We start from the raw sequence: 24,998 nt of genomic DNA on the forward strand, positions 1-24,998 counted from the left end.
CCTTGGTTAGTAGTCTTAAACCGTAGCTCAGGCGAACTCTGAAACCACCATCAGAGCCGTGCACGTTCGTAAAACTCGTCCCTCAACCCTAGATCCAGTTTGCCCGCTTAAAGGTGCACCTTCCACTTAACGGCTCTTAGCTATTATTTACGGATTCTCAGTTTTTAATTTTATAAAGAACCTTTTAAAAATGTATAAACACCCTAAAGGTGCTTTTCTCTTCAACAGTTAGACATTCACTCCTCTTGTTTTGGCTTAGCATCGTCTGGAATCAAAATTTGCCTTTCTTGCAAACCACAGCTGACATAAATGGCTTGTCTAGCGCCATGGAAGGAGCCCTGGTGGCAGAGTGGTTACTGTTGGGCTGCAACACGCAAGGTTGGCAGTTCGAAACCACCAGTAGCTCCGCGAATAGTTCGTCTCAGAAGTTCACAGGGGCTGTTCTACGGTCCTATGGGATCGCTGTGAGTCGGCATCGACTCCGGCAGTGAACGCCAGTTACGGCTTCTGTAGGCTAAATTCAGAGTCAACTTATTATTCAAGAGTTACATTAACGCCAAATGCTTTCACTCTCACTGAAGCCTGGAGCCTAGCAATGTCCCCACAACACCCGATCCCACAAACGACTCCTCACCCTCCATAAACAGGTACATGGTCTATTATTCTCTGGCCGTCTCCAAAGAATTCTGGGAGTTCAGGGAGAAGTCAAGGGGCCAAGGGGTCAAAATGAGACGTTGGCACACAGTACGTGGAGAGCGGGTTAACGTTGGTTGCTGAGCAGATTCTCAAATCTTCTGCCCCGCCCTCATTTTCCCGACTGGGTGGGACCATGCTCCTCCCCTTCCCTCCCACGGGTGACCCGTCAGCCAATCAGTGGGCTGTTGCGCACCAGCCTGGGCCAATACCGAGCCCTCTTGCTTTGAGCGGGAAAAGTTCGGAAGCTGAGGGAGAGTGAGGCGGACTAACGGCCTGGTCTAGGCCTTGTCTCGGGTGGGCGGGGGGCGGTAACAGGCCCAGAGGCAGCTGCCCATTGGTTGGATAGTAGGCCAATGAAGGGGTGCGAAGCAGGGGGCGGGCCTCCCAGGAGGGGGTGGGGCTGGGTAGTGGCAGGTCGCAAGCAGGGTCACGAGCCTCCAGGGTAGGCAATGTAACGGCCTCTGCCTCCGCCTTCTTTCCCTGCCCCCTCGGGGCCCCACTCACAGACTGGCTCCTGGCAGTGTCGGGGCGGTGGCAGCGGCGGCGGGCTGCGGGCTGAGGCAGCCCGGCCTCGACGCCCCCCTCACCCCCAGACCCGGGAGCTGTACCTAGCCCAGGAGGGGCTGGGGGCCCCATGGAGGTGAGAGGCGGAGACGCCCTGTCCGCCCCTTCGCCCCTTCACCCCCCAGGCCTGAAGGAGGGACTTGAGGTAATGGAGGGGGCAGTCAGGGCCCGGGGAGCGGCCAGGTTTGGAGGAGGGCAACCGGTGAGGAGCGGCTGGGAGAGGTGGGGCGCCAGTGAGGAGCCCCGACGGGGTGCCCGCGGGGGTGAGGGGAGCTGCAGGGGACACGCCTGGTCTGGCGGGCGATCTCCGGTGATAGGACGGGCCAGGCCACCCCGGGCTAGGGTCAGTGCGGTGGCGGGGCCGGTGGCTGCTTCTCCCTGGACGTGCGGGCGGGCGGCGCGCCTCAAGGTTCCCGGCAGATGGCCCCGAGGAGAGGGGACGGGGACGGGGACGCAGGCCCCCGGGAGTGTCGTGGCTTTCGGCGGCTGCTGCTGACGTTCTCGCTCGCCTCCCTGTGCAGCCCAAGGTGGCGTTCCGCGGAGCGGCGAACCGCGGCTGGAACCCGGGCGCCGACGGCGGCGGCAGGCTAACGGACGTGTTCAACAGCGTGATGCTGAGCGGCTCGCCCTCCTTCTACGACTGCTACAAAGCGCAGGTCCCGTGCCGACCGCCACCTCCCTCCGCAGACCCCTCCCTGCCTGGGACCCAGCGGGGCACTTGCCCGTGGTGGGCACCAGAAAAGCCAGCGCCGGCAGTTGAAATACAGAGTTGGCAGGATACATATTTGTTTTGAAATCAATTTCTGGAATAAGATTTCCTCGTCGTGTATCCTTCCTGTTCTTGTCCTCGGCCTAACAGGCGGCCAGCAATGCAAAGAGAAGCTTCTATTTATTAAGACCATAAAATACGTTTTTTTCCTTCAAGTATTTAGTGCAAGTCAGGGTAAACAAATTTTCTGGTCATTTAAAGGTGAAATATTTTACTCCTTTATTCCGGGGCTTTTAACAGTATCAAAAAGCATCTAATCAAAGCATGCTATGCCTTACCTCACTTAAAAATCATATTTTTACCCTCCTTTTCTTGGCGGGGGCCGGGCGTGCAGTCCCCGTCCCTGTTATGTACGGAGGCAGAAGGAGAGGACTCCGGTCCCCTAGGCGTCATGTCTTCGGTCCTGGCGGCTACCCATCCGCTGGTTCTATCCTCAAATGCTGGGACAAGTGGAAAAAAAATCATATTTCTATTAATCATCTTAAGTTGTTTCTAAAACAAAACAAAACAAAAAAGCCTCGTTGCCTTAGTTCTAACTCACAGTGACCCCACATGTAGGACAGAGTAGAAGTGTGGCTACCCAAGGCTAAATCTTTACAATAGAAAGCCTCGTCTTTCTCCTGGGGAAGGGCTGGTGGTTTCAAACTGCCGACCTTGCTGCCACCATGTAACCACTGTGGCACCCTACGCGTAGTTATAGGATAATTTAACTAATTTAATTATCTCTTCCATCATCGTCAATAATGCTATAATTTGAATTATAACAATATCTTTATTTGATTTTGTATATTATGCCCTCTGTGCTGAGAAACTTGAGACAGCGTAGCCCCACTGGAACCTAGGTCTTCCAGTTCCTAAGACCACTGTTCTACTGGTCTCTGCAAATTTACATCTCTATTAAAATTTAGGCTTAATTTCAGTTGATTTCAGGCTTCTTGGAATTTCTAGAATAAATTCAAATTTAGTTTGAACTGATCTTTTGTTAAATTCAGTCTTTAAATTGTTTTTGCTTTTTTTCCATTACTTGGGATTTACTATATGTAACATTCCATATTTCAATCATGTCAAGTAGAATTGTACAGTTGCTATCACAACCACTTTCCAATTCATTCTTTTTAAAGTACTTTATTTAAAATAAATAAATAAAGTGCTTTATTTTTAGTATTACACTTACACCACTTTGGAAGAGGAAGGTTTTCAAAAAATTTATTAAAATTCAAATTCAACATTTTGTTTAATCAAAAGTCAGTACAGAAGTATTAGGGCATAAAAAGAGGAAAATGTTACTGTAATTTTCTTACAGCTCATAGTGATATCTAAAATTTCTGGAAAAACAGCATTTTATCTCATTTTTATAATCGATCATAGAAATAGAAAGTAGGTAAACAAACAAAAAAGAAATAGAAAGTAGGCTAAAAATTAAAGCTGTGTAAGAAAGGCCCTAGAAAAAAAAAAAAAAGAAAGGCCCTAGACTAGAAGGAAGAAGGTCCTGGAATGATTTTAGCTTTGTCCTTACTATTCCACTAATTTGTGACCTCAGTTTCTCATTTTTAAAATAGTGATAATCCCTATGCCTCAAGGTTGACTGGATGCAGTAAAAAGTAGCATATGTGGAATTTCTTTGAAAATTATAAAATACTATGTAAATGTACACTAATTTTTTTCTTCCTTAGTGCATTAAGCTTAGTATATTGTTTGTTATATTAATGCTCTTTTAAATAATGCTAATCTAAAAAAATTAAAACTTCAGTAGGTATATTAAACCAGGGGTCAACAACCAGCATCATGGCTCGGGACCAAATCTTCCTGATGTCTATTTTTATAAACTTTTGCAGGTTTTTTTCAAATGAATCTTTCATGTATGAAATTTTTATTTACTTTCCCCCTCCCCCCAGCAGTTTTATTTGCATGTAATTTACATATTATGAAATTCAATAGTTCAATCATATCACAGAGAATTGTACAATCACCCCTACATCAATTTTAGAACATTCCCCCTCCCTGGTGGTCAAATCGCCTTTAAGATTATTCTAGAATGCCCTTCCCCCTTCTATCTTCATTAGTTACTCCTGAAATCCCCTTCCCCTACCTAGCTCATTCCCCCCACTCTTGTATTTCCTATATTTCTATGTACCTGTTATTATCATTAGTATTTTTATATACCTGTGTACTTGTTATTATCATTATGCCTCCACTCCTCCTGTGTTTCACAGCTGGGAGACCCAACAGAAAACAAAATTGCACTAAGGTGTTAAGGATAAAAACATAATAGTATACAGACAAAAATACAAATAATGCACAAGAAGGAAAAGACCCTCAACAACATTAAAAAAGCCAAGGAAGGAATTTCTGTATGGACCCAGAAAAATTCAGGTCCCATCTATAGGGTGGTCAACTGACCAAGTGTCCAGTTCAATCCAGCATAATCAAGATGACAATGGTCTCTGCATGATAGTCAGTTGACTGTGACTCTGGCCAGTGGCTCAGTCTGACCAGGTACTCTGCAGTTGGGTTTTAGGCTCTCACTATCCCCCATAACCCTCCACAAATTGGGTGTTGTACTTTTGTATTTTTGTTGGAACACAGCCATACCCATTTATGCTTTGTGGTTGCTTTGGTACTAAACGAAAGAACTGAAGCAATTTTAATGACCTGCAAAGCCTAAAGTATGTACTATCTGACGCTATAGAAAAGTTGTCTCAACCACTGGTACAGAGAGAGCTAATTCAGTGAAGTCTAGATTTGAAGATAAGTTTTAAAATCCTTAACTCCTGGGTTATTTCCTCTTTCCTTATTTCCTATATGTAATATTTATTATTTACTCTTATGATAAATGAAATTTGATGTGTCTGATATGCAAGCATTTCTTATAAAATTTTAGAGTGAAGACAATGTAGACCCAAGGCAGACCTACACCCCACTGTCTTCAGCAACAGAATATTCAAATTCTGCAGATGCTTCACTTTTCTATGCACCATGGTCTACTTATGGAGATGATATTAAACAGCCTTCTAATTCTCAGATCAATGTCAAGAACAGGTAAATCAATAAATTAGACTTCTCAAGCTAAATAAGATATTTTTAAGTTTCATTACATAGGAACCCAGGAGCATTAGAGTTTATGTTTGCATTTTAAGATGCGGGCACAACTTGACCATTATCAAACTTTTAGGGAAGCCTAAACTATGCAGTTATTTGTGTGTGTGTGTGTGTGTAAATTTACTACTTTTTTAATTAAGAGGGAACTTTTAGTGAACAAATGTTAAGTTCCTCGTCCTAATGATAAGTAAATGTTACAATATCTAGATCTGTTTTTTCACCCAGTCCCAAATTTTCAATAATTTTTTCCTTCACCAAGTATACAACAAATAGGAAACTAACTTCAGCTCTATATCAGATGCCCTCCTACTGGAGGGTACTAGTTAACACAGCCAATATCCCTGCCTTCACAGATCTTACAGTAATAATACTGATGTCAGGCAAGCAGAATGCATGACGGTTTCAAAGGATACGGAAACCTATTGTAAAGAGAAGTTTAAAGGAGTGACATCTACTTTTAATTATATAGCAGGAAAAAGTTGATGTAAGCTGGTATGTCTTTAGTTTGACCAAGGAATAGAGTTATTAGTTGAATCTTACTAAAAATTTTAAGAATCCTGATAAATTCTCAATGAGTTTATTAGGAAGATTATATCAAAAACTCACATCGAGTCTGTGTCGGACTCATATCAACCCTGTAGCATAAAGTAGAACTGCCCCTGTGAGTTTCTGGTAACACTTTATAAGGACATAGAAAGCCCCATCTATCCCAAGGAGCAGCTATTAGATATATCTTTTAAAAATGTATTATTAATTGGGATTTAATACATATATCATTCCATAGTTCAATCCTGTCAAGTAGAATTATACAATTGCAGCCACAATCAGTCTCCAGACAGGCTTTTTCTACAAGGACTCTGATATCATCTCCCTTTTACCCTACCACCACCACTGTACCTACCTCCCCCTGGAAACCTTTATTCTACCTGTTGTCCCTATAGATTCATCAATCCTGGATTTCATATACTGATAAATGGAAAAACATAATACAACTTCAAGAGGGTGGCCTGCAATAATATAACCTCTGAGATATACCCTAATATGAACAAGCAAAAACCAAACCAAAATGTAAATACCAAAATACAGAAAGTTTTGGAAACTAGATCAGTCCAGCTTGTATTTATGGGGGGGGGGGGGAATCTACTAAAAAAGTTTTAACTATTTAAGTCAGATTTATACCTTTGATCTTTTATACTCCTCTCTCTCAAGCACTCTGTTTAGTGACCACTTTCCTCCCATCCCTGAATTTTAGATAGAGGGAGTTCTCTGGAGGCTCATTTCCTACGTAGTTCCAAATGAATTTTGGGCTCCCACTGCCATCTATCGCTCTCTGCACACCAGATTCTCACACTTTAGGCTCAGATACTAATCCCTCCTTTGACTTCAAATTATATGGACTACAATCTTCAGTGACTGGTGATGGTGTGCTTCTTCCATGTGGACTTAGTTCACATCTAAATATTTCTTAAATATTATAGTATAAAAAGCATTCAAATTGTAGGTAGACAATTTGATCAGCAAATATTTGATGTCATGTACCCTTGTAAATACAAATTTCTTCATATGGCCAATAATCATTCATTCAACAGATAACAACTGAATGATGACTAGTGCCTGAGTGTTATGCAATATGCAATATTAGGTGTTTTTTTAATAAATGCTGTGAAATAGTAGAAAATAAGATACGAAAAAGCAAGAAAGGACAATTTAAAACAATGTTACTTCTGGATAGAAATTACCTAGAAACTAGAGGAGGTTAAAAGATACCGGTTATTTTTTGTCTCCTTGTGTCTTTTTTACATTTTGTATTATTTAGACAGTTCTAGTCATTAGACAGGATTTTGGATTCATGGAACTCCAGCCACTAATTTGATAAGAATTTAGGGTTTGTGCCCCAAATCTGTTATACTCGTGTTTAAGGAACTGCAGTATTCCATGGTACATAAATGACCACATAGCATTTCACCTCTTTGTCTAATATGTAAAGAGTCACAAAACTAAAACAGTTTTATATGGTTTTCAAATCACAAATTAGAAAATTGAGCAAGTGTTGGAATGATATATAATAGAAGTCAACATGTTTTCAGGAAGAGCGATGGTACCAACCGTGTCTGCAACAGTCCTAGGTTAGATACTTACATTTTGGTCACTTAAACTGAATAGCACTTGTGGATAGGTCAGAGGTAGGCATACACTCTGAACAAGAATATGTATCTGAAATGAAAAAGAAATCTGTGTAAGACAGACAGCATGACAGAGTGGAAAAAAATATTTTTGGGTTCAGATCGCTTTATTTCAAATGATGGTGTAGATTCATTCCAAATATGGTGGAAAGAGTCTGGAAATAGAAATTGATCTATTTTAGTATAAGTAAAATAATTTATAGTTGGTATTTATTTATTTTTAGGATTCAAACTGAAAGAAATGACTATGGCAGTGAAACAGACTTATATGGACTTGTGTCTAATATTTTGGAAGAACAAGATAAGTCACAGCCATATTTTGCTGAGGGGTTAGTATATTACATAAACTTTATAGTATGTAGTAAGGTTTTAAACATACAAATACTACATTATACTGTTTATTAACTTTAATGAAATTCACATATTATCTATTTCAAAGTAAACAGTTCAGTGGCATTTAATAAAGTCACAATGTTGTGGAGCCATCACTTCCATCCAGTTCCAAAACATTTTCATCACCCCAAAAGGAAACCCCAGACCCATTAAGCAGTTATTCCCTATTCTTCCCTACCTCTGCCCCTTGGCAACCATCCATTTGACTTTTGTCTCTATTATTTATTAGCTTTTATTTTTACTTAATAGAGGATCATCTGGCAATTGACATCTTAGTTCATATATTTGCTTTTAAGGGCCTGATTTTGTTGAAGTACTTTCCATATAATTAAAAGTTTCAGCCTAAGACTTTAATCACTATTAAGAGTTTTCATTTGGAAAATTATTCTTGCTTAATTCATAGTTATTTCCCTTGAGTTCATGAGCTAAAGTTTGGCTTAAAGAGTATAAATTCCGAAGAGCTTTTATGCATAGATCCCAAAGAATAAAATGATCTTACAGCTATGCAGAAATACATATGGATTTTATTCATGTGGTAGAAGTTTTAAAATATGCTTTAATTATTTTATTTGGGTGTGGAAACCATACTACCCAAATGCCCTATTTCATAAACAGAGAAATATGTAACACACATGTAACCAATTAAAATATTTTAATTTCAAAAATAGGTTACGCAGAACACATTTTTTCATTAAAAAAATAATGTGGTTGACCCACACTCTCATATAATTACCCTATCAGAGAAAAACTTATTTTGTTCTCTGCATCCCATGGATAAAACAATTTGTTTAAGACTACGCAATCACCAGTTTTAAGCCTTAGTTAACATCTCTTTTTGGAAAGTACAATGAAGGCATATTAGCTTAAAACACATATTTATATAGCCTAAAAAACATTTCAAGTGATAACAGAATTATTTGGAGTTAATTGTGACTTATAAGACAAAATTGGAAAGAATTAGAGAATAATGAGGTAAGGCAAGATCAGTGTCTTTGAAAGCCTTCCTTGCCTTCTCTACTGAGGAAATCGTCTTTAAAGCTTAAGTTGTAATTGGATATATTTACTTGTTCTAGGACCTGCTCCTCCAATTTAAAGTCAGTGTGGCCAGTGAACCCGAACAGATTTCCAGATCACCATGACCTCTTAACAGAAACCAAAAGGCCAATAGATACAACCATCTCTCAGCAAGCTTTTTATGGTGGCGAATCTGTATCAGCAGTGGACAAGCAATACCTGCATAATAGCAATCTCACACCACAACAAAAAATAGATGAAGTCTATCATGGATTTACTGGCTTAGACCTTGAAGAACAATGGATGTACCCCTCACGAAGTGATCATTCTAACTGTTACAATATTCAGGCAAGTGATACAACCAAAACAACTTTCCAAGAATATCCATTTGTCAAAAACTGTTTTACACCACAAACAGGTCTGTCTGACATGATGAAAGAATCAGGAGTTGATACTTACCCTTATGGAAGAGAAAAAATATGTGTCAAAGGTCTTGAGGCACCATTACAGCAAAAAAGGGCAGAGATGTTTCTTTCTCAATTTAATAGGTACAATGAAAATGCAGATTACTGTAGATACTCAGAATATGCTCATCCTAATAAGGCTAAACTTAGTAAATGTTCCAGTTTTAATGTTCAAGACAATAAAAAATTAGCCAATGGTGCATCTGAAACACCAACAGTAGAAGCAGACACCTACACAAAGTTATTTCAGGTTAAACCAGCAAATCAAAAAAAAATGGAAGAGACAATACCTGATCAGCAGAATTACACATTTCCCAAGACAACACCACATCCGACAGAAAAGCAATTTGCAAAGGAAGCAGCATTCACTGCTGAGTTTAGCAGGAAATCAGAATATGGACTGAAACCTCATACAGCATGTCCAGCTAATAATGATTTTGCAAATGTCACAGAAAAGCAGCAGTTTGCTAAACCGGATCCTTCTAATTCTGAGTATTTTAAATCAGTGAATTTGTTATCAAACGCAGCAACATCCTCAGGAGGCATTAACTTAAACAGACCAACTTGGATGAATGTTCAAACAAAAACTAACACCCCTGTTCCTTATAGAAATCAGGGTAACTTGATGAAGTTAAATAGTCATTTAAGTGCTGCTTCTAAAGGTTCTAGCCATTCAGACTTCCCTCAGCTACCAACTACAAATTTAACCCCAAATGCCAATTTATTTCAGAAGTATTGCCAAGAAAACCCTTCAGCATTTTCTAGTTTTGATTTCAGTTACAATGGTGCAGAAAGAATTCAATCTGCCAATCATTTGGAAGGACTGACAAAGACTGGAGAAGAAAATCTCTTTGAATCGGTTAATGATAAAAAAATAAAGCAGGCAAATGGATTTTGTGATAATTATTCAGCTCAGCAATATGGGATCATTGAAAATGTGAACAAACATAATTTTCAAGCTAAGCCCCAGAGTGGACATTATGATCCTGAAGACGGTCCAAAGCATTTAGATGGGTTACCTCAAAATGCATATCAAGACCTGTTGGAGTCACAGGGTCATTTTAATAGCCACAGACAGGGAAGTGGAGACAGCAATATTAATAGCCGTGTGAATCGCACACAGGCGTCGTGCTTTTCTAATAATTATATTATGGGAGATTTAAGACATAATCAGAGTTTTCAACAACTTGGTTCAAATGGGTTTCCCCTAAGATCTGCCCACCCATTTGGCCATACTGTGGTACCACTATTGGATTCTTATGATTTGTTTTCTTATGATGATTTAAGCCATTTATACCCGTACTTTAATGATATGATGTATGGTGATAATTCCTTTTCTGGTTTCGTGCCAACTTTTGGATTTCAAAGACCAATTAAAACCCGTAGTGGACCAGCTAGTGAACTTCATATTCGTCTAGAAGAATGCTATGAACAGTGGAGAGCACTAGAAAAGGAGAGAAAAAAGGTAATATAAAGCATTAATTTAGGCATAATTTAGTATGTTCCCTCTGCCTATCATTATATTTTTTCCTGGTGGCACAGTGGTTAAAGTGCTTCACTGCTCACCTAAAAGGTCAGCAGATCAAAATGGAGAAAGATGGGCAGTCAGCTTCATAAAGATGTATGGCCTGGGAAAACATAGGGAGCAGTTCTACTCTGCTCTTAGAAAGTAGCACTGTGTAAGTAATTTGAATATTTGCATTTCTAAGCTGAATTCTTCAATTATGGGCAACATATTTAAGTCCATGACTAGATAATCTAAAATCTTAAACATTTTTATGTTATACCTTTTTATAATTTATAGACCTTTTTTGTTAAAACTTTATTTTTATAAAATTTTCTTTGTATGCTTAGTTTTATTAGTATGTCCACATATATTTGTATAGGTGAGAAATAGAATACTGTGGTTTATGTTTGTTGTCTTATTGATACCAAGGCAAATTTTTTTCCTTTTTGAAAAATTATTTTATTGAGGACTCATACATCCATCAATTGAATAAAGCACATTTGTACATTTGTTAACCTCATCATTTTCAAAACATTTGCTCCCACATAAGCCCCTGGCATGAGCTCCTCATTTTTCCACCTCCCTCCCCACTACCCCCTTCCTCATGAACCCTTGATAATTTATAGATTATTATTTTGTCATATCTTACACTGTCCGACATCTCCCTTCACCCACTTTTCTGTTTTCTGTCCCCCAGGGAGGAGGTCACATATAGATCCTTGTAATCAGTTCCCCCTCTCTACCCCACCCTCTCTCCACCCTCTCAGTATCACCACTCTCACCACTGGTCCTGAAGAAATTATGCATGTTGGATTCCCTGTATTTCCAGTTCCTATCTGTACCAGTGTACATCCTCTGGTCTAGCCAGATATGTAAGGTAGAATTGGGATCATAATAGTTGGGGGGGGGGGAAGCATTTAGGAACATTGCATCCTGACTGGCTCTTCTCTTCCCCGAGACCCTTCCATAAGGGGATGTCCAGTTGGATACCAAGGCAATTTTTAAGTGAGATTTCATCTTATTTCTTAGGCCAGTAGAGACATTATTAGAGACACTATTCACTGTTGAAACATATTTAGAAAATCCATAAACTAAAAGCATATAATTTTTACAGACTGAACTGGCACTTGCCAAGAATTACCCTGGAAAGAAAGTGTCCAGTACTAACAATACTCCAATTCCAAGGCTGACCTCCAATCCATCTAGAGTTGATCGTTTAATTGTGGATGAACTTCGAGAACAAGCCAGGGTAAGCTGTAAAAACATCCAACGGTGCATTTTTAAATTGCTTGATCTTTTTTTTTGCTTGATAAAATTTTTAAACACTTCAGTAGTTTGTAGTTCTGAAGGATTTCACAATCACATTTATGTCTTCAAAATATAGTCTTCTCCATGTTTGGTCCTAATGTATTCATATACGTCCAAATCAAAATAACAAACTCACTGCCTTCAAGTCAGTCCTGACGCACAGCAAGCCTACGAAGAGTAGAGCTGCCCTGTGGGTTTCTGAGGCTGTCACTCTCTACAGGCAGACAGTCTCACTTTCCTCCCTTACATGTACTTAGAAAAGAGAAAATAGTCCTCATTTCAAAAGTAGCTTTAGTCACTTAAATTGTTCCCCTTTCAAACCCAAATTGGCAATGGAGCTAATCCTCAAAATAATTTTTTTAAAGGAAGCATAGCCATTTTAAACACTGCTTTAGGGAAAGTTTGGTTTTCAATCACAAACATTTGGGACCAAAATCAAACTAAATCGATGAGCAAACTAGATTGGAGTTAAACGAGATAAGAAATGAACAAGAAATTAATGTATTTCCTTTTCTTAAGCCTACACTCTTGAGTCAGTACATTAAGTTTATCCAGCAATGTATTAAAAGGTGATCAACTGGATTATGTAGATGAACATAAGTTTACAAAATAGCTTTGTTTTGGAAAAGATATAGAATAAAGTCTGTGAAATTCAGAACTTGACAGTCTTCAAGTTTCCACTTTGACAAGGTGCCATCTGACCAGTTTTCTATGGCTTTCTATTAGTAGAAAATACTTACTGAACCTTAAGACACATTCAGCTTTTGCAAGTTTTACTCAATGTCACTTAAAATATTGTAAAGAAACCTGATGTTTTATTTTGTAATTTAGCAAATAACTCTTTTTATGTTTCACAATTTTCTAAGCAACTTTAATAGACTAGAGCTCACTTAATTATTTTGTTTCTTTTTTAAAGACTTAACATTCCAAATAATTTTTAAAGGTACTTGGAGAAAAGCATGCACCTGTGTTCAATGTCTATGTTCAGTGTCAATGTTCAAGCTGATGGTTCAATAAGTCACTTTAGGATATAGAAAAATCAAAGTAATAATTTTAGCCTACTGAACATCAGTTTCTCACATGTACCAGGCTATCTTTTAGAATATAGATATTAAGTGCTTCATTGGAAAAAATGCCAATTTTACCTAGACTTCTCAGTTGAAATTCTTTTAACTTGTAAATATGTAAATGGAAGTTATCCATGACACATCCAGATATAAGAAGCCCTGCTGGTACAGTAGTTAAGTGCCAGCCTTTTCTTTCTTTCTTTGTTTTAAATCACTTTATTGGGGGCTTGTACAATTCTTATCACAGTCCATACATATATCCATTGTGTCAAGCACATACGTACATTTATTGCCATCATCATTCTCAAAACATTTGCCTTCTACTTGAGCCCTTAATATCGGCTCCTCATTTTTACTCCTTCCTCCCCACTACCCCCTCCCTCATGGACACTTCATAATTCATAAATTATTTTTGTCATGTTACACTGTCCGGTGTCTCCCCCTGCCCTCTTCTCTGCTGTTCATTCCCCAGGGAGGAGGCCATACGTAGATTCTTGTAATCAGTTCCCCCTTTCCACCCCACATTCCTTCCACCCGCGAGGCATCGCCACTCTCACCATTGGTCCTGAAGGGGTCATCTGTCCTGGATTCCCTGTGTTTCCAGTTGCTCTCTGTACCAATGTACATCCTCTGGTCTAGCCATATTTGTAAGGTAGAACTGGGATCATGATAGTGTGGGTAGGAGGAAGCATTTAAGAACTAGAGGAAAGTTATATGTTTCATCGTTGCTACCCTGCACCTGGACTGGCTCATCTCCTCCCCACAACCCTTCAGTAAGGGGGTGTCCAGTTGCCTACCGATGGGCTTTGAGTCTCCACTCTGCACTCACCCACATTTACAATGATATGCTTTTTTGTTCTTTGATGCTCGGTACCTGATCCCTTCAACAGCCCATGGTCACACAGGCTGGTGTTTGTTCCATGTGGGCTTTGTTGCTTCTGAGCTAGATAGCCGCTTGTTTATCTTCAATCCTTTAAGACTCCAGACGCTATATCTTTTGATAGCCGGCACGATCAGCTTTCTTCACCACAATTGCTTGTGCACACGCTTGTCTTCAGTGATCTTATCAGGAAGGTGGGCACTCACTGATATGGTTTTTAGTTCTTTGATGTCTGATAACTGGTCCCTTCTACACCTATGGTCAGACAGGCTGGTGTGCTTCTTCCATGTGGGCTTTGATGCTTCTCAGTTAGATGGCCGCTTGTTTATCTTCAAGCCTTTAAGACCCCAGACACTATGTCTTTTGATAGGTGGGCACCATCAGCTTTCTTCACCACATTTGCTTATACACACATTTTTCTTCAGCAATCATGTTGGGAAAGTATGCATCATGGAATGCCAATTTAATAGAACAATGTGTTCTTGCATTGAGTGGAGGCCCAATGTCCCATCTACTGCCTTAATACTAAACCTATAACTATATGCACATAGATCTATTTCCTCATCCTCCTATGTAAATGTATTTACATATGTACATGCCAGTATTTAGAGCTCTATAAATACCCTTTGTCACTTAGTTCTTTCCTCTACTTCTTTTTACTTTCCCCTTGTCCCACTATCATGCTCAGCCTTCATTTGGGTTTCACTAATTTCTCTTACATTGCCCTTGCTGAATCCCTACCAGGCCTCTCACACCCTCCTTGCCACTGATTTTGGATCACTTGTTGTTCCCCTCTCCCTGGGTTGGTCAGCACCACCTCCTTACCCCCACCTCCCCCTCTCCCTTGTCCCCCTGGAACCATTGGTCCCGTTGTTTTCTCCTCCACATGATTCATCCAGCCTATCTTATCTAGATAGATCTGTAGAGATAATATGCACAAAAATCAAGGCATAGCAAGATAGGCGATGAATGAGAACACAGCGATGACAACAAAAGAGGAAACCAATGACCCATAGAAGAATAAATTAAAAGAGAAAAAAATTCAAAAAGAGAAAAACCTGTAAATAGATCAAGGTCTGATTTTTTTATGCCTAGGCGTGTCCTTTAGTCAGGTCTGATGGGGTGCCATGCTCTGGCCCCAGAGTCTGTCCTTTGTACTCCCTTGGGGTCTGGTTGCTCTGCCACGCGCCTTTAATGGTGTGTCAGGGGTCAGTCCGGGCGAGTCCTGACATTGAGTCTCCAGTGTTGTCCCCCTCAGGGCCCTGGGCCAGCAAGGGATGGCGTGTCTTTTAGTGGGATCAGCCATATGGTCTACTCTGTGCATTGGCTGTTCAGAGTGGGGATATTGTCTTCCAGGCCTGGTGGGCCAGGATATACTCCACTCTCTTCCTCCCCCTTCATTTGCTCCCATGTGCTCTGATCAGACACGCCCCTCTCCCCTAGCTGCAGCTTCAGTGTGGTCCTCTAAAGTAAATTCTTTTTGGGGGAAGAGCAGTTGTCCATGTAGCTCGTATGGGGGCCGAAGTGCTAGCCTTTTAACTTGAAGGTTGGGCATTTCAAACCCACCGGTGCTTGTAGCAGAATATTTCAGCCTGTTTGTTATGATTCTTGGAATCTCTACAGGGCAGTTCTAACCTGTTTACAGGGTTGTGATGAGTCAGAATCAATTTGACATCAATGAAATTTTTATGTTCAAATACTGACATGAAATACAGCTAGAAACATTAATAAATGTTTTCCAGTTTTTTCTTTAAATTGTTTTGAATTAGAATTCTTCTATCTCAGTAATACATTTCTAGTAATAAAAGGTTAAAAACTGTAACCATTAAGAAATAAACTTTTTCTAGCTATGCTTATAATAACTTTATACTTAGCAACATTATTTCAATCATATATCAAGGGTAAAAGTATTTTGGATGCACTGTTTTCTTTTTTTGGGGGGGGGGGTGCACTGTTTTCCAGTTTGCTAGTTTTGTAGAAATCTGCAAAGAAGTCTTTCAAAAGTTTAAACAACTTGAGCAAATCATCTTGTTTTGTAAAAGTAGTTAGGATGCGTGGGGTACCAGAAAACAACCAGAATTTTTTTCAAAGTTATGTATTTACATTATTTTTTTGTGTGCAAAAAACCTTCAAAGTATTCTCCATTACACTTAATCCATATGTCAAATCCCATTCTTGGAAACATTTTTCAAACTCAGCTGTGTGGCTGGCTGACAGCACCTTTCTCGCTGTCCTTTCATGTCCCTCTTCATTCGTAGCAGAAACAAAAAGAAGTCACAAGGATTGAGTCAGGTGAGTAGGGCAAGAGAGGCATGCTGTTTCTTTGCCAAAAACTGGCGCACTGAGATGGCTGCATGAACAGGTGCATTATCATGGTGGCAGAACCCCCATTTGCCACAAATCAGGCCTTTTTTTATCACACACTGTGCACAATCTTCTCAGACCTTAAATTAGTAGTTCTCAACCTTCAAAACGCTGTGACCCTTTAATACAGTTCTTCATGTTGTGGTGACCCCCCCAACCATAAAATTATTTTTGTTGCTACTTTATCACTGTAATTTTTCTACTGTTATAAATCAGGCAACCCTTGTGAAAGGGTCATTTGACCCCCAAAGGACTTGTGACCCACAGGTTGAGAACCACTGCTCTAAATAGGAAGCTTGATTAACAGTCTTAGCTGGTAAAACAAAACTCCAAATGCACTGTCCCCCTCACATCAAAAGAAACAAATGAGCATCATCTTGATCTTTTATTTCACTTGCTGGTCAAGGTGATGATGGCATCTTCCACTGGCTTGATGGATGTTTCTTTTCAGGGTCATTAGAATAGAACCATGTCTCCTCACCAGTAATGACTTTGGGAAAAAAGTCTGGGTTGCTTCAGAGTTGTTCTTTTAAAGCAAGGCATGTTTCCACTCCACACTCATTTTCCTAGTCAGTCAGAAATTTCCTGGTCAGGCACAAATTTCACAGCGACCCTTCTCATTCCCAAATCTTCCATTAAAATGGACAAAACAGAGCTCCAAGATAGTTCAGATAACGTTCCCATCTCTTCAATGGCCCGTTGTCAGTCTTAAAGCACAAGTGCACAAAATTTTGTCCACATTTTCATTGATTTGGAAAGTTGACTGCACGTCCAGAACAAGGCTTTCATCAATCAACGTTTTACCTTTCTTGAAACAAAAAACTACGCTACTCGTACACTGGCATTTTCCCCACAGCACTGTCCTTGTAAGCTTATGCTCAACATCACAGCAGTTTCTGTGGCATTTTTCCTGAGCAAGAAACAAAATTTCACAGCCACGCATTGTTCTCTTAAATCGGTCATCACAAAAATGTGGTTCAAGAAAACTGCCTTTATGAGTGTGGTGCACTAACTCAGTGGGTTGGCGATACTTGCCTGGCCTGGGGGACGGGGAGGTGCATACTACAGAAGCTCTGCCCAGCGGAGTTATTTTCCAGGTTGTTTTTTTGGGGTGGGGGAGCACCTTCTCTTAGTTCACTATAGTATTTTGCATGTGGTGTATTTTTGTTGTTTTCCTCTTTCCCCTGTGTATTTGGAATACAGTTGAGAAGAAAATAATAGCGAGACACATCTGTATACATTTGCCTAAGTTGTATACAATTTCTCCAAAGAAACTTGATATAAACTAGAGGCAGATTCATTCAAGTGCCTTTATCTTCTTAACTGAGTGTGTATTACTGCTCTCTCCCTCTAGTCACTTAACACCAAATCCTAATGTGAATTGTAAAGGTAATTACTTGCTTGATGTTCAACATCATAATTGCTTCAGAAGTTCCTTTTATATACTTTCCAAGTTCAGCATTTGAGATAATGTCCTATTTGCAGGTTACACTTTTATTTGCCAAAATTTATATAGGATATTATATTTGCATGTGTTTTAATGAGCCAGTTTTGGCTGTATCACTGTATTCTCAGTAATCAACAGCCTGAACGCTTTTAGAATTAATGTGTAGATATTAAAAAAAACTTATTTTTCATCCTTGTCTTCCCTTGCATGGTATCTTTCATAAATGAATGGCATTGCTCTCATCTCTAGTTTGTTTCATTCAAGATTTGTTGCTAGTTATGTTAATGGCAGGGCACAGTGGTTATAAGCCTTACCAAAATTTAAACTGTTTCCTCAGGTTGTGACTTTACTAGGCAAAATGGAACGTCTTCGAAGCTCTCCCCTTCATGCCAATATCTCTACTGCTCTTGATAGACACTTGGAGTCCATTCATATTGTACAGTCACGTAGAAAGGATGAAATTGTAAATGCTTCAAATAGGCAAAGGCAAGGAGTTCCTAGATGCCAAGACGATAGAGGTATAAATGTTAATGTATATTCTTCTGCTCAAGCAACACAATAATTTGAGTTTTATAAAATCAGATTCTGAAAGTAAAAGGTTGGATTTCTAAAGTTTGTATGTACTTGAAGGGAAAATGGTAAATCTAAACATTTCATCTTTGAAAAGTACCTTTTCTTAATTTTATTGATTCAAATTATAACTATTTTAAGACAGATTTGTTTTCCCTTTTGATCTTTTTAATGTTCTAGTTTCTGTTATCCTCAGCTTTTTCTTGGATTAAGATTTTTGTTTTGTCATTGTTGGTTTTTTGGTATCATTTTCTTTATATGGAATCCAGGATAGGTCACTCATAGAGACAGTAATTTTATTAATAGACCCTTAGGGTGATGGCAGAGGAGTTTAAGGGATGATGGAGGACTAATAATGGGTACACGAATGAAGAAAATGTTCCTAAATTGATTGTGATAATTGCAGAACTCTTAAATATAGTTAAACCTTTTTTTCCAAAGGGCAAGTTTGTGTTCCTTTTAAAGTGTAGTCATTGTCATATGAGTAAGAAATAAAATAGTATTTTTTATTAGGCCAGTCAACAGCTATCTTTCACTTACATATGTGGTCATTTAAGAGCAGCAACCGTGGTCGGTATAAGAATTAAGACATTTTTGCAGACAGATACAAAAGGACAAATATTATATTAAATGTCTAAGATCGGCAAGTGAGACAAACACAAGTTCATTAGTGTTTTTTCCAGGTGCTAAAGTGAGTTTCTGATGGTGATGACAAATATCTGGAAATGGGAACTGGTTTTATTTGTACAGTGTGGTCAATGAAATTAATGTTTAATTGTTCATTGTTTTTGTACATTTTTAAAAGGTTAAAATGAGACATGGAAAAATTTATAAATTATCAAGGGTTCATGAGAGAGGAAAAGTGGGAAAAGGAGGGAGGGGAAGAAAATGAGGAACTGATACCAAGGGCTCAAGTAGAAAGAAAATGTTTTGAGAATGATGAGGGCAATAAATGTACAAATGTGCTTGACACAATGGATGTATGTATGGATTGTGATAACAGTTGTATGAGCCCCCAATAAAATGATTTGAAAAAACCTAACTAATCATTGAAGAGGAGGGTTAAAATGATACTTTGTTTTTTACAATAATTTTTTAAAATTAGGAAATAGTGATACTTTTTTGTGTGCGTGTGAAATTGTGATTCTTAAATGGTAGCTAATATGAATTGACCCAGAACATTTCTCTTACAGATGTGTTTGCTCTTGCGTCAGCAATTAAAGAGATGTGCGTGGCTACTCGGAAAGCACGCACTACCCTCTGGTGTGCGCTGCAGATGACCTTGCCGAAAACAGCCAGTACACCTGGTCAAGCAGATGGGGAAAAACCTTTACAAGATGTAGTAAATTGTGATGATAAAGCCCATGAAAGCATGAATAGTAGCAATTCAACGAACCAGAGAAGTGAAGGAAACAAGCATTAAGGAAATGCCAACAGAAAGACGAGTAAAAGCTGATAAGAAAATGTATCAAGACATGCTAATTTTAATGAACTTGTCAAACTTGAAATTTTCAGTACAGTAATTTTCTTTCAGATTTAAAGCTAATACCTTAATGAAGTCTAACTTCTATTTAAAAATCTTCTATTTGGAATGAATCAGATAGTTTCAAGTGAACTCAAAGGTTAAATTGACTACTGTAGAAATTCTGAGTAAGTCAAGGATAACAAGTTTAAGTAAATTAAATATTTCCTAACAACTAATATATTGCATAAACTCACTCTGCAGTGCAGGTAAATGCTTATGTGAAATTCTTCTAGAAGATAAGTTTCATTTAGGTCTGCCTTAGTAAGTATAATTCCAAATAATGAATCTAAGAGACTGTAACCCAATTATGGCTACAGTCTAGTAACCAAGTTTTGATTGTGATATAAAAGTGTTTTCCATATGAAACTGGATAATACCTAAGATATAAAGGACAAACCCAATATTCATGTAAGAATATTTAAAATACCATATTTATAAATTTGAAATCTTAGTGCCTACATATATGGAGGGAAATGCATCCGATTCTCCTAAATTAGTGATAAAAGTGCCAGGATAAAAACCATGCAAGTTTTACTGAATATAAAACCTGTTCAAATCATTTGTGTATATTCTTTAAAATTTAATGATCTATCAATCATTAAATATTCCCAATTTTAAGATATTTAAATTTAATCAAAACAAAATTCTCCTTTATCTGGATCTTTTAGACTTGATGCACAGTATATAAAATAATGACTATTGTTTTAATACCCTTAGTTTGCTGCCTTTTATGAGGGTATCAGGAAGTTCTCAAATATATTTTTTAAGGTTAACCTTTTAACTAGTTTAGTTTACAATTAGTTAATGAATATTTTGTGTAGTTGTGTTCACTGGTTAGCTTCTGTATTTTTTAATTTGGGGGGAGCAGAGCTCTTGAAAGCTTGGCTTTTTCTGTTTCTCATCACTTACTATCTTTGTATGGAACCTGAATAATTTATTCATTAATATGAAATGTTGATATTATGTGACTCGGAAGATCTTGGGTTTTAACAATTCTAGCATGAGTTGAACTATAATGTACTGATGAAATTTAATTGAACGATCCTTGACTGGAAGGAAACACTGATGTTTTAAATGGTGTTTTTCCTAGTGTTAGAAATCCTAATATTAAAAGAGTGTAATCACACCACATAAATTTTCTTTAGATGATGTGCGGAAGAAACTGATTGCGACTGCAGGAGTAACTGTAGGGAAAGCATTTGATCACTGATATGCCTTAGAGCTACCCTAATGAATAAAATAGATCATCCCACCAGTCACTGCATAGAAAGTAGTTAAGTTTGACATAAGACATGTTGGATGTTATGAAAACAAATATTGTACTGAATTTAATCTGTCAGAGAAAAAATAAATTACTTTGTTGAAAATATTTCATCTTTTTATATTTGTATATTTCTAACCTTGAAAGAGTAAATAATGTCAGAAAACTAATGAAATTCCACTTAACTAGTAGGAACTGCTGTTAAGTTTTAATCTTCATTATTAATGCATAAGTAGTCATATTGGTAGATTGAAATCAATGCTATTCGGGTATTTTGGATCTAACCGGACCTCCTTCAAGAGTAATATTTTGCAGTCTTTGACCAGGAATACAAAAAGACATTCTGAGGAAGTCTCTACATGTAGTGTCAGAAGTGAAACACCAGTCCATTAACAAAACCCAAACATAAAACTCTCTTAAATGATCATCTATTATCCGGGAGATAATTCTTAAAATTAGCTGTTGTCCATATTTCTGACATATCCTGTAGTGAGTGGTTCTTACATGCTATCCATCCAAATTACAATTTACAAAGGCTTTATACAGGCATGAGGACGAAATGGCCCTTAGGCTACACAAGGCCTCCAAAATCAGAAACAGCTAATTTTATACACCTCACCAAAGAGCAGCAGTTCCACTCATCACATTAGGGATAGTTAATGTTTGAGCAAATACAGCAGGTTAGTTTTTAAGTTGATAATTTTTCTATGGTCTGTGAAAGGAATGATGTTATATTCAAATGACCCTTGGCAGAAAAAAGGTTCCCCACCCACTTTGCTTCAGAAAATGATCTATCACCTATGTGTTCATGGAAAAACTGATGCCTGCCTCCATTTCTTTCTCTGTCTTGTTTTTGTGCATGTTATTATCTCTGCAGGTCTGTCTAAATAAGATAGGCTGGAAGAACAATCTGGAGGAGAAAACAATGGTACCAACAGTTCCAGTGGGACATGGGAGACGGAGAGGTGGGGGGAGGGGGGGAAAGGTAGTGGTGTTAAACCTAGGGACAAGGTTTAACAAGTGATCCAAATCGGTGGTGAGGAGGGTGTAGGAGGACTAGTAGGGCTTGATCAAGGGTAATGTAACCAAGAGGAATTACTGAAACCCAAATGGAGACAGCATGATGGTGGAATAAGAGGAAAGTCAAAGGAAATAGAGCTAGGAGGCAAAGGGCATTTATAGAGGTCTAAATAAAGGCATGTGCATATGCAAATATATATAAGGATGGGAAAATAGATCTATGTGATTTAAGGTTTAGTATTAAGGTATCAGAAGGACATTGGGCCTCCACTCAAGTACTCCCTCAATGCAAGAATACTTTATTAAATTGGCATTCCATGATGCTCACCTTCCTAACAACCGTTGAAGACAAATGTGTGTGCATAAGCAAATGTGGTGAAGAAAGCTGATGGGGTCTGGCTATCAAAAGATATAGTGTCTGGGATCTTAAAGGCTTGAAGGTAAACAAGCGGCCTTCTAGCTCAGAAGCAACAAAGGTCACATGGAAGAAGCACACCAGCTTGTGTGATCACGAGATACCGAAGGGATCAGTTGTCAGGCATCAAAGAACAAAAACATATTGTGTGCTCACCACCTCCCTGATACAATCGCTGAAGACAAATGGGTGCATAAGCAAATGTGAAGAAAGCTGATCGTGCCCAGCTATCAAAAGGTATAGCATCTGGGGTCTTCAAGGCTAGAAGGTAAACAAGGAGTCATCTAGTTCAGAAGCAACAAAGCCCACATGGAAGAAGCACACCAGCCTGTGTGACCACGAGCTGTTGAAGGGATCAGGTATCAAGCATCAAAGAACAAAAAAGCATATCATTGTAAATGTGGGTGAGTACAGAGTGGAGACTCAAAGCCCATCGGTAGACAACTGGACACCCCCTCTTACTGAAGGGTTGTGGGGAGGAGATGAGCCAGTCCAGGTTCAGGGTAGCAACGATGAAACATAACTTTCCTCTAGTTCTTACATGCTTCCTCCTACCCCCACTATCATGATCCCAGTTCTACCTTACAAATCTGACCAGAGGATGTACACTGGTACAGATAGGAACTGGAAACAGGGAATCCAGGGCGGATGATTCCTTCAGGAACAGTGGTGTGAGTGGTAATACTGGGAGAGCAGAGGGAGGGTGGATTGGAAAGGGAACCGATTACAAGGATCTACATGTGACCTCCTCCCTGGGGGGCCGACAACAGAAAAGGGGGGGGTGAAGGGAGACAAAATAAAAACTTTTGAATTATCAAGGGTTCATGAGGGAGGGGAGTGGGAAGGGAGGGGGAAAATGAGCTGATGCCTGGGGCTTAGGTGGAGAGCAAATGTTTTGAGAATGATGAGAGCAATGAATATTCAAATATGCTTTACACAATTGATGGATGTATGGATTGTGATGAGTTGTATGAGCCCCTAATAAAAAGATGAAAAAAATAACCTGGAATTTTATAATTGTGCCATTTAAATAGTAAGATACTATAAGGGTTGGGGCTGCTAATGGCAAGGAGAGCTATTAAAAAATGACCAGCCACTCTGCAGGAGAAAGATGGAGCTTTCTACTCAGAATCTGAGTCTACAGCAGTGGTTCTCAACCTTCCTAATGCCACAACCTTTTAATACAGTTCCTCATGTGGCGACCAACCATAAAATATTTTTGTTACTACTTCATAATGATTTTGCTACTGTTGTGAACATTGCAACTCTTGTGAAAGGGTCATTTGACTCCCAAGGGGGTCGCGACCCACAGATTGAGAACCACTGGTCTGTAGGGTCACTGTGAGTCAGAACTGACTGGATGGCAGTGAACTAACTGGATTAAGATTGAGAATGTTACAAATGAAATCCTAACTTTGTTCTGAAATGTTAGTTTTACATTAGATAAAACCAAAAACTCAAGACAATTCCAAGTTACACTGACCCAAAACTGAAATATTTATGTAACAGGTGGCCCTCTTTCTCCTATGGAGAAAGCTAGTGAGTTCAAACCCCCCTATGGAACAGTTGGTGGGTATTAACCTCTTCAGTTCGTAGCCAAGTGTGTAATCACCAGGGCTTTCACAGAACTATAACCCATTGTCACTGAGTTATTCCAACTCACAGCTACCTGATAAAGGATTTCTAAGGCTGAAAACCTTTTGGGTTTTTTTTTTTTTTTTTGGCTCTTTAACACTTAAAAACATTTTATTGGGGGCTCATACAACTCATCACAATCCACACCTACATCAATTGTGTAAAGTACATCTGTACATTCATTGCCCTCATCTTTCTGGAAACATTTGCTCTCTACCCAAGCTCCTGGCATCAGCTCCCCCTCCCTCCCTGCTCCCCATGAACCTTTGATAATTTAGAAATTTTGTCATGTCTTGTCCGACATCTCCCTTCACACTCTTTTCTGTTGTCCATCCCCCATGGAGGTGATTATATGTAGATCATTATCATCGGTTCCCCCTTTCCACCCTACCCTCCATCTACCCTCCCAGTATTGCCACTCTCAGCACTGGTCCTGAAGAGATAATTTGTTCTGGATTCCCTGTTTTTCCAGTTCCTATCTGTACCAGTGTACATCCTTTCATCTAGCCAGATTTGTAAGGACGAATTGGGATCATGATAGCGTGGGGAGGGGGGAGCAGGAAGCATTTAGGAACTAGAGGAAAGTTGCATGTTTCATCATTGTTACATTGCACCCTGACTGGCTGGTTTGTCTCCTCCCGGAGACCCTTCTGTAAGGGGATGTCCAGTGGCCTACAAATGGGCTTTGGGTCTCCACTCTGCACTCCCTGCCCTCATTCACAATGATGATTTTTTTTGTTCTGAAGATGCCTGATACCTTCGACACCTCGTGATCACACAGGCTGCTGTGCTTCCATGTGTGCTTTGTTGTTTCTGA

The 24,998-nt window shown here is 39.2% G+C and overlaps 1 protein-coding gene and 1 non-coding gene across 2 annotated transcripts; both read left to right on the forward strand.

Moving 5' to 3' along the window:
• The first annotated feature begins 1,330 nt into the window (after positions 1-1,330).
• On the forward strand, positions 1,331-19,748 carry MEIOC (meiosis specific with coiled-coil domain). The gene is made up of 8 exons (XM_075559389.1): positions 1,331-1,405; positions 1,782-1,916; positions 4,911-5,068; positions 7,536-7,640; positions 8,778-10,647; positions 11,804-11,938; positions 18,093-18,273; positions 19,519-19,748. The coding sequence occupies exons 1-8, from the start codon at positions 1,331-1,333 to the stop codon at positions 19,746-19,748; spliced, it is 2,889 nt and encodes a 962-aa protein (XP_075415504.1).
• Positions 2,332-2,480, forward strand: LOC142460498 (small nucleolar RNA SNORA57). The gene has a single exon (XR_012786691.1). It is a non-coding gene; the product is annotated as a small nucleolar RNA SNORA57 (small nucleolar RNA).
• Positions 19,749-24,998: the final 5,250 nt, after the last annotated feature.

The sequence above is a fragment of the Tenrec ecaudatus genome, chromosome 10 (genome assembly GCF_050624435.1).
Source record: "Tenrec ecaudatus isolate mTenEca1 chromosome 10, mTenEca1.hap1, whole genome shotgun sequence".
Lineage (NCBI taxonomy): Eukaryota > Metazoa > Chordata > Mammalia > Afrosoricida > Tenrecidae > Tenrec > Tenrec ecaudatus.

Excerpts from the sequence above, each read along its gene's own strand:
- MEIOC (XM_075559389.1), top strand. The coding sequence starts at position 1,331 with ATGGAGGTGAGAGGCGGAGACGCCCTGTCCGCCCCTTCGCCCCTTCAC. Across the intron at positions 5,069-7,535 it reads CAGATCAATGTCAAGAACAG|GATTCAAACTGAAAGAAATG; the intron begins GTAAATCAATAA and ends ATTTATTTTTAG. Across the intron at positions 10,648-11,803 it reads TAGAAAAGGAGAGAAAAAAG|ACTGAACTGGCACTTGCCAA; the intron begins GTAATATAAAGC and ends TAATTTTTACAG.